This window comes from Stenella coeruleoalba (assembly GCF_951394435.1).
Source record: "Stenella coeruleoalba genome assembly, chromosome: 13".
Lineage (NCBI taxonomy): Eukaryota > Metazoa > Chordata > Mammalia > Artiodactyla > Delphinidae > Stenella > Stenella coeruleoalba.
In genome coordinates, this window is record NC_137159.1 from 52351584 (window position 1) to 52362095 (window position 10512).

General features: G+C 48.9%; 1 protein-coding gene across 1 annotated transcript; it reads right to left on the bottom strand.

The window, feature by feature from the left end:
- Nucleotides 1–4892: 4892 nt before the first annotated feature.
- On the bottom strand, nt 4893–9452 carry TMEM247 (transmembrane protein 247; the record flags this gene model as incomplete). Its single annotated transcript, XM_079940133.1, is given in 4 exon segments — nt 4893–5506; nt 8269–8616; nt 9334–9432; nt 9435–9452. Coding segments are annotated over 4 exon segments (927 nt in total). The 3' UTR covers nt 4893–5044.
- Nucleotides 9453–10512: the final 1060 nt, after the last annotated feature.

Genomic DNA, 10512 nt, shown 5'->3' on the forward strand with positions numbered 1-10512 from the left:
ACTTGGCTCTTAAGAGCCCTGGACAAGCCCTCTGGGAGCGCTTAATAAATACTGACTAATGAACCTGCAGCTGCTGCTCCTTTGGCTAATTAAATCTAAATAAGTCACAGGCTTTAAATTATGCAATAAGGCTTGGCCAAAACAGCTTAAAAATGCGGGAGCCCTAGTTTTTCTGCTCTGCCCTGTGGAAAAAATCCCATCTTTTAATCATGCTTAACCTTCCTGAAAGAACAGTGGCAACCTTTAAATAATGAATGAATGTATATTAGCGAGATTTTTTTTCCCCAAGCTACACACAAGGGAGCTAGATCATAAAAGGGACAGAGGCAGAGATAGGCCTGGGGGGATTCCGGAAGTTTCTGGTGAATCGCAGAGTGCTGGGAGAAATCATTTGGTTGCTCAGAAGCCCAGAGCAAGGACTGGTGAAGAGCACAGAGGGAGGAGGGGCGGACGCACTGCCATCCAGCCTGCGCCTGCCAGCTGTGATGGAGGCCCCCACAGCACTGGTGGGGGCTACGTGCTCAGTTATCCTCTCTCCACTCCTTCCTATCTTGCCTCCACGTACCCTCCCACCCCCGAAGACCCTCCAGGCCAAGAGCAGTGTCTTCACAACAGAGCAAAGGTTGAATTGAGTCACATCACCTAGAGCAGTGCTTTGCAGACTTTCAGGTGCACAAGAGTCTTTGGGGATGTTGTCAAAAATGCAAACGATCAGTGGGTCCAGGGTGGGGCCTGGGATGCTGCATTTCTAAGATGCCTGGGGCTGCTGGTCCTCAGATCACGTGCAGAGTAGCAAGGATTTAGGTTTTGTAAGGAAGCTGAACATTACAATCAGTTGGGACACTCTTCAGGTGCTCCCAGGACACCATCTCAGATAAGTTAGATAGGAATTTCTGAAATCAGACCCTAAGCTCTTTGGTCCCATTCTCCCCATTCCCCACCTTTTTTTTTTTTTAAAAACTGAGTTAGAGTCTAGATAATTTTCAGGTCACCCAAATAAAGCCTAGAAAGCTTAACCAACTTGCTTGCAATCACCTCCTAAAGTGGGATTAGAAACCGATCTGGCAGGGAAGTGGCCTTGGAAACCAAGCCTGCTCCCCCTTCCCTCCCGCAGATCTCAGCATCTCCAGGACTCTAGCCCCGTCCCTGGGCTCAGGGTTGCAACGTATGTGAGTCCATTTGGGGAGCAGGAAAGATTCTTCTATCTTTCTCCTCCTAAGCCTTCCTGGAATTCACTATTAGTGCTTAATTGCTTGGGCTGAAGCTGAGTGTAATGTGTAGGATCTGTTACACTCTGTCTTCAGCGTCACGGTGTGAGTGGGATGACAGGACAGACACTGGGGGCACTGGGCTCTGTCCTGTGGGATCTGGGACTCAGGAAGGGGAGGGACTCTCAGGGCAGACTCACCTCCTCCTGCAACTTTGCTGAAAGCACCCAGCACAGAGGGATGTGCTCTTCTAAGTCCCCAGGCAAGGCTGTGGCCCCGGTTGTGTAAGATACTGGGGCCTCAGGCAGAGGTCAGGAGGTTGCAGGCAGAGCTGTTCCAGTTGTGTATCCGGAGAAAACCATGACCTTCCTGCTGTGGTATGTGAGCCAGGCCTTAAGGCAGAAGTGCAACTGTGGGCCAGGCCCAGCTTGGCTACAGCTGTGTCCTACCCAGTTGTCTCAGCCTGGACCATGACACTGGGGCAGAGAGTGGGAGCTGGGCTTAAGGAAGCAGCAAGGTACGGTAGACACAGTTATTTGCTTATACAGTATCCACCCTCCCCTTCCCCACCCCCACCATATTATCAGAATCTTAATTTTGTTCAAGGCTGCAACACTGTCCAGGCCAAAAACTTACCACACCTCATATGTCCTTGAAGCTAGGAGCAGCAACATGACCAGGCTCACCAATGAGATGTAAGCAGAAGTCTCTAGGCGGATCTTTCTGGAAAGCTTTGAAAAAAGATGGCCCCATTTCTTTTCCCCCTCTGCTGACCTGGAGTTGATACCTGGAGCTGTAGCAGCCATCTTGAGATTATAAGGCTAAAAGCCATGGGGTGAGGGGGATGAACGCCATATGCTAAGGGTGGTGGAACAGAAGGAAGGATCCTCTATGACTGAGTTCTCGATGACTTCCTTGAGAAGTTTCACCATCACGGACTGCCCAACCTGGGACTTCTTAGTATGTGAGACACATAAACCCCTATTTGGTTGAGCCACTATGGCTGGGTTTCTTTTACAGCTAAATGCAGTCTTCACGCTGGGACCTTAGAAAGAAGGTTCCTGGATTGGAAATGGGAAGAGAAGGTCAAGGCAAGAACGTGGCCCCCAGGAGAGGGGAGGGGGGAGGATTTCCCCTCTTTGTGGGGGGAGGGTCACTATCTCACTCTACAATCTTCAGGGATTCCTTGTTTCCCAAGGGACTAAGTTCATATTCCTCAGGTCAATATTCAAGACTATAAAATTTGGCTCCAAATCGGTTTTCCAGGCCTGTTACCATTCACTGGAGCAAGGATGTGCCTGCCCCTTCTTTGAGTATAGATTATATACTCCCACCCTGGTCTTAATTCACATGAGTTCTCCCTACTCCTTTCTACCTGTCACAGGCTTACCTGCCCTTGTGGGCTGCTCTTTTGAGAAGACTTCCTATCACCCTGGGCTCCAGGGACCTCTCCTTTAATCTCCTTCATCACTGAGGTCTATGTGCCTGACAGTTTCTTTATACTTCAGTGTGTATTAGCTGCATCTCCTCAGCAAGGCTGTGAGATCCTCCAAGGCAGGATTTTGGGAGTGTGGAAATACAGAAAGGTCACTTTGGAGTCAAACTTGAGATCTAAGATGATCTCGGGTACATCACTTAACCTCTCTGAGCCTCAGTATCCTTGTCTGTGAAATGGGGATAATGTACATGTCTGCCTCCCAGGCCTCCATAAAGCATGTAGCCAAGTGCCTGGCACATTGGAGGTGCTCCAGAAGGGCTTGTATGTTGACTTGTTGCCTGCTTGGTAATCCTAGGCTGTGCCTTTTCTCTATCCTTTGTATCTCTCTCCACTTTTGTCTCTCCCTTCCTTCTGATTTTCTGCGTTGCATTTGAACAGTGAGGTCTGTATCAAGTTTGAGGAGTGACCATGAGCTGTTTTCACTTTTGCCTAGGGTAGATCTTTGGCTACTGGCTTCAGTCTTCTATCAGAGTAGGAAGTAAGGATAGAGGGGAGATTTCATGGCCATTGTGAAGGGGGTGAGAAGACATGCTAACTTAACTGAAAGGAGTTTACTAATCTTTCTCTGAAGATTTGTAAGGAAAATGGGTGTATTTAAGTCCAGTTTTACCTGGCAACAGGATGATGAATTGAATGGCCTTATAGCAGTTTTTTGTTTTTTTTTTTTATAAACAAACTCCCAATTCTGTTTGTTGTAGTGAATTAAACATCTGGGCCTTAATCTTTTTGATATCCTGATCTCCTCCTTCTTTTGCCTCAATCCCACCCCAGAAACCCAGATCAAATTAGATTGTGAGAAGTGACCCATAGCAAAAAAATTCTGCCATTGAAAGTTTAATGAGAAATGACAGTTTTATTACTTCCAAGTAAATACCTGTCACGCGCAGCTATAAATGGGAATGAATGCATTGAACTGGGTGGAAAATGAGAAGTCACCGTGGACTGAAACGGCATGATAATGTGTACTGACAATGAGTCCCGCGGCGGTCTTCTCTTTTCATGTGTTTCACTCTGCATCACTCAGAGAGCCCAGCAAGACAGAACGTATTCTTTTGTTCCTCTTAAAGCAGAGCCTTATGTCCAGGAAGAGGAAGGGTCAAAAGAGACTTGATTGATTGCAAAGCTGTGTCCATTCAGTTTGCTGCGTTATCCTTAAAGTCTCCCGTGCTGGCCATCATTCCTGGGCAGGGCTGGCGAGGTGGGGGCAGCTGACAACCTGCTGTGTGTGTGTGTGTGTGCGTGTGTGTGTGCGCGCGCGCACGTACGTATATGTGTAGAGGATGGGGGAGGTGAACTCCTTTCCGTTGTTACACTGGGCCACTTCTGTGCCTCTCGTGAGTCCCCTAGTGCCCAAAGTCTGTTCCTTTTGGTTGTTGCTGCCTGTGGTTGTGTATATCTCTGTTGTAGACGACTATTTGCTGTGTATCTCTGTGTGCGTGTATGTGTGTGTATGTGATTTGAGGGTTGGGCGTGTGGCCTGTTTAGGTTTTTTTCTCCTATTTGTCCACTGGAGCAGCATTGCTGACCGCGCCTAATCAATCAATGCCTCCTTACCAGCGCCCCTGGGAGTATGCCCAGATTTTGCCCCCGCCTCACCCAGGCACATGCTGCTCAGTGCTCAGGATACCTGATGGGCCTGTCCTGGGTTTCCTGGAGCTTCAGCGTCTCTCTTCTTGAATTGCATGTTGCTGAGGGCAGGCTCCAAGCATGCGTGGTGGACTGTGTACAGTCCTGCTCAGGCCCAGGGCTAGATGCACCCTTGCCAATGCCTTGGTGATGCCATCTTGACATGTCTGCAGAGCTGGAAAGAGCTTGGGGAACCTTGGCTCCTGTATTAGTTTCCTGTGTTAGTGTTGCTGCTGCAATCAATTATTACAAATGTAGTGGCTTAAAACAACTCAGATTTATTCTCTTACAGTTCTGGAGGTCACATGTTTAAAATGGGTTTGGCAGGGCTGCATTCCTCTGGTGGCTCTAGGAAAGAACCCGTTTTCTTGCCTTTTCTAACTTCTATAGGCTGCCCGCATTCCTTGGCTCGTGGTCCTGCACCACTCTCCCCTCTGCTCCCATGGCCACATCTCCTTCTCTGCCTCTTACCCTCCTGCCTCCCTCTTATAAGGACCCTTATGATTACATTGTGCTCCTCTGGGTAGTCCAGGATCATCTCTTCATTTCAAGGCCCTTAATTTAATCTCAAAGTCTCTTTTACCACGTAAGGTGACATATTCACAGGGATGTGGACGTCTTTGGGGGGCCTACCCTCAAAAGCCTACCACAGCTCCCCACACCTCAGGGAAGATCTATCTGAGTAGATGTGGTGGATCCCAAGTCAGCCTGGTCATGGTATGATTTCTGTGATTCTGGAAAGGCTTTCTAAACCCTTCTCCCTACAGATACTTCCCTGGCCTGCTACCTTCTGAAATTCTCCTCTTGGGGAATAAAGCATCTTCATCCACAGTGGGGACTCAGGCTTAGTAGAAGGCCTGAACAACATGTTTCTCCGCACTAAGGTGTAAATGGTTGACAGCAAACATTTCCTAACAGCAAGTTCTGATGGGAGGGAGGCACAGGTGAGGGAAGGAGGTGCCCAGTGTTGAGAGAGCAAAGGCACTTGGAAGTATGACCATAAAGTTTTAATCAAACAGAGCAACATGGCCACGATGCAGAACAGGTAGTGCTTGGAGAAGAGAAAGAAGACCATCTCCTTGGTGACATAGATTATGTGTATGAAGATGAAGCAGTACAGGAACATGGCGAATTGGTTCTGGGGAAGCAGGAGATCCTGGAGGCCTCCCGAGAACTGTGGGGGAAAGAAGAGAGTAGAAATGGCAAAACCAGGGCTTGGGTGGTATACCAGGCAGACCCGGGCTTCGATCCTGCTCTTGTCCCTTCCTGAACGTGACCTCGGGCAGGCTGTCTTCCTCACCTAAGGTGAGGGTAATCGTGCCCACCTCACAAGATGATGATGAGGAAGAGTGAGGACGAGAATGAAAATCCCAGGCAAGGTCACGGGCACAGAGGGGCCTCATGAGTTTTCACTTCTTGAGCCTGGTCTTAGCCCTCCTGAGTCAGGCCACCCCCTTCCTTTCTTGGTACGCTCCATGCAGCCTCTGAGCTCACATGTGGGCAGTCTCTTTCCTACTCGAGATCCCCACATCTGGACACCAGGTCTTGGGCGTGTTCTCTGGACAGTGTCCCCAGATACTCCACCTTGCTTTCTGGGTGGTGGCGCAATGAGAGGGGGTCCCTTGGGCACAGATGACTGTGTCTGACTCTCTGGGCCCTAGTGCATGTCACATAAGGTCAGGCTGTGGTCCTTCAGCCCAGGGGGTGGTCTCTCCTGCGGACAGGTAGTAAGAGACAGGTGATGGGGCCTCCGTAAACTCTTAGGGTTTGGGTGTGGGGGAGGCAGCTTGAGCTGTCTGGCTGATTCTGCCTGTGTGTTGCTCTTTTCCAGAATCTACATAACTAAAGTCGAACAGACCCCCACTTTAACTATAGAAAGCATCAACATATAAGTAGAGTAAAAGCTGATATAGCTATTTTGATCTATAGTTAAGAAGGCATTACCCACGGTTCATTCTTTAAAATATCTTTTCAACTCATGCCACATTTTTTGTAAGCAGGCATATGGCAGGGACTGTGATGCCCTAAATTCACTAGAAACATATTCATAGAGATATTTTTCAATACAATGACAATTATCTACCCACCCACCCACCCACCCAGAAGAAGAGAGGTGGTAGGCTTAAAAATTAAGTCAGCTCTCCAAGTACAGGCACAGGAAGTAAAACCCTTTTGTAATCTATTGTTAAAAGACTGGGGTTTTGGACATACTATTGTTGAACCAGCTACGTGAAATGTGAGAGTAACTAAATAAAACTGAGGGGGCAGGAAATGACTCCAGTGATGCCACCTCTAAAATGAATAGTAAGGAAGATGGAAGACCAGAGGAAGAAACCCAGTGTTCTGGTGGGACTGGAGGGCTGGACAGATCTTGTGTTTTTCTGCAGACCTGGTGTGGCTCTGGTTCCGTGGACTTTCTGCCACTGTTTGTGGTCTACGTGCTAATGGCTATTATTTGTGATTTTGATAACAAATTGTGCATTTGTGAAACCTTTTAGACTTTTCAAAACGCTTTCAGTCGTCTATTTTTTTTTTAAAGCAGAAGACAGAGAGCAGATAGGACTGTACACCAAGGATTTCCATCTCCTCCAGCAAGGAGAAAGATTTTCAAACTAAAAAGCAGGTATTTTGTGAGCAAGAAAAACAAAAGAGAATTGTTAAGAAGCCAGCATGTGTTCATTGAGAACAAATCATGCAAAACCAACCTAATTTTCTTAAAAAAAAAAAATGGACCAGTCAGTTGGGGAATTGCTATAGTGTAATATCTTAATTCTGGGAAACCATTTGACAGTGTGTCTCAGTACAGTTTTCTGGACAAGGTAGAGAAATGTGAGCTGGAGATGATGTAACTCAAGGGTGCTGATTAATGGAACATTGCTAACCTGTAGGGAGATCTTTTAGTGGTATTTACTTTAGGTCATATCCTCCTCAACAATTACAGCAATGACTTGGATAAAGCCAGGAGGCAAGTTTCTCAGAACTGAGGATGACTCAGAGCTGGGAAGCATAGCTAATACATTACATCCTGATAAAATTGAGAAATGATGAACGTAAGTTGTTGCCTTTGTGTCAAGAAGTGAATTGCGTGAGTACATAAAAATGGTAATAGCTAACACTGAGCGCTTACCTCAATGTGCCAGGCCCACTGCAAAGTGCCTCACGTGCATTCTTTCATTTAATCCTCACGACAACCCTATGAGGTAGGTATTACCTTACAGATGAGCAGACCAAGGCCCAGAGAGGATCAGTAACTTGCCCAGTGTCACACAATTTATATGTGGTGGAGCCAGGATTTTAACCCAGGACTGTCTGATTTTAAAGCCCAGACAGCATTGCTTTAAACAATAACATCTTTCATTATTTAGTGCTTATGAAGGCCCAGCCAGAGTGCTAAGCATTTCCCATCCCATTTAATCACAAGCAGCCTTTCTTATCCCCATTTAGATTAGGGGAGAGTGGTCCATTTCTTGCCAAAAGATGTCTAAGTTTTAGTTGACAGCAAGGCAGCGTGATCCAACAGAACACGTGCGGCCCTGATCAGGGGAGCAGGGGATGGTTCTATCAAAATCCACTAGCCAGACTGCAGTGGGAGTTCTGGGTCTAGTCCCAGGCGTCCTATTTTAAGAGATGCAGAGAGGAGTAGAGAGTGGTGGAAATCCAGACATAGACGAAGTGTTGAAGAGTTTTCCCTGAGGAGGAAAGCCATGGACAGGCAAGTGGACAAGGTGGCTTCCAGGTCCCTCCTGGGGAGGGTTGATCCTTGAAGAGTTGGATCTCAGCTTAACATGGAAGCTCTAAAGCAGTGAGCCGGCGGGCGCAGGGTGGGGAACAGCCGAGAAGCAGGTAAGGTGGGCTCCCCGTGCAGGTCAGGGATGGGCTCCCCTCACCCCGAGTTTCCCCGCACCCTTCGCCTCCCAGCTGGGACCTGTCACCTACCAGGCGGGGCGTCGCCTGCTGCCGCAGCTGCTCCATCACCTCTTCGTGCTGCCGCTGCCGCTCGTTCTCCTCCTGCAGGTACCAGAGCCGCTCGAGCTCGAACTCCATGCGCATCTTCTCCAGCTCCATCTCGTCGTTTCGCTGGGGCCCTGGGGTCCCCGGCGCCGCTGCGGCTGGGGCCAGGGGCGGCTCTGCGCGTTCAGGTCCATCGCCCTCCTGGCCCTTGGTGGTGGCGGGGCCGGCCTTGGAGGAGAGTGACTTAGGTGGCCCCGGGCAGCCTCTGTCCTCACAAGTTTCCATCTCCTCATGGTAGTCGTAGGACGAGTCTGGCTTGGGGGACTCTGCCTCCTGGGCCTGGGAAGGGGGAAGTGGGGGGTCTGGAGGGGTTAGCATGGGGCCGCCCACCCCCTACCCCACCACGCTCCTGCAGCCCCAGGCACAGTGCACTGGGGTGCTTGAAAGCGGTGTGAATTGTAAACATCTAGACTGAGTTCTTCCGAGAAACTTCGACGGAGTTATCAGGACCTGAGAGTTAAGGAGGAGAGGGGAAACGGACACAGAAGAATGGCGCCCTAAAGTTGCAAGTGGGGCCTTTGGGAGGGTTGAGTAGAAGTCTGTCTTCCTCGTGATCTTCAGATCACTACTGGAGGTAACTTTCCCACCTCCCACTCTACTTTGAGGCCAATTAGACATCCAGTCCTCTGGGGGCCACAGAGGGAGGAAGAAACCCAAGGTCTGCATTGAGAGAACCTCAGTATATGGGAACCAACGGTAGGGTTATGGGGAAGCCTGGTCCCATCTGCAGGAGGAGGAAAGGGCCCCACATGGAGCGCTAGATGGGGGAGACCAAAGCCAGCTTCAAGTGACCTGACAATCTTATGAAGGGCTGCCTGGTCTCCAGTTACAGCTGAGTGCCAGCGTGGGGATAGGGTGCACGTCTCCTACACTTCTTAGCAGTTCTCTGGAATCTAACAGCTCTCAGCTCCTATCTTGTGGTGTCCCCATTATGCTCTTCCCCCCTGTGCTGGGACAGGCTGGGGCAGTGAGAAGAGGCATCCTCCTTACCAAAGAAGCCTTTGACTTCCCTTCGGACATGGGGTCATCAGGCACCATCTTGGGGAAGGTTGGGCAGCTTTCTCCTGCCCCCCGGCCTTCCATCATCTCTCCCTGTCCTCTGTTGCCATTCAGAAAACCACAATACTGCCGGTTGGGGCCAAAGGACATCTTTTGAGGCATTAACATTTGGCCTCACAAGATTCCACAGCCTGGCCACCATCACAATGCCCTGTCCTCATAATAACCCACATTCCACCAGTTGCTAAGGCCCCTTTGGCAGAGGGTGTGATACCTTTGAGGCGCCATTATTAAGAGCTGTAGGATGGGCCTTTGCCACCCCTAGGGACTGCTGTGAAAACTAGAATCCCACCACTTGAAATCCAGAGTTCCATCATCTGAAATCTGTTCTCTTGAGTTCCTCTTTTAAATGCAGCCTGTATTGAGATGAGTCACGATTAGCTCCACAAACCCTGTTATGGGCTGAATTATGTGCCCTCGCCCCGCACATTCATTGGTTGGAGTCCTAACCCCAAGGACCTTAGAACGTGACTTTATTTAGAGATAGCGTCTTTACAGAGGTGATTAAGTTAAAATAAGGTCATTAGGGTGGGTCCTAATCCAATATGACTGATGTCCTTAGAAGAGGAAATTTGGACACAGACATGCACAGAAGGAGATGATATGAAGATGGGAGAAGATGGCCATCTAAAGACCAAGGAGACAGGGCTTGTATTAGTGTTCTCCAGAAAACCAATAGGAGCCCAGCCTTATAAATTCAAATAGAACTTATAAAGAACTGGCTCATGTGATTATGGAGGCCAAGAAGTGGCACGATCTGCTGTCTGCAAGTGGGAGACTCATGAAAGCTGGTGGCACGAATTCCAGTCTGAGTCTGAAGGCCTAATAACCAGGACTGCTGCTGGTATAAGTCCCAGTCCAAAGCCAGGAGAAGGCCAAGATCTCAGCTCAGACAGACAGAGAAAATCAATTCAGCCTTCCTCCGGCTTTTTGCTCCATTCAGGCCCTCAAAGGATGAGATGATGCCCATTCACACTGGATAGGGCAATCTGCTTTATTCAGTCCACCAATTCAAATGCTAATCTCTTCCAGAAGCATCCTCACAGACATACTCAGAAATAATGTCTAACCAGATATTTGGGCATCCCAGGGCCTAGTCAAGTTGACACA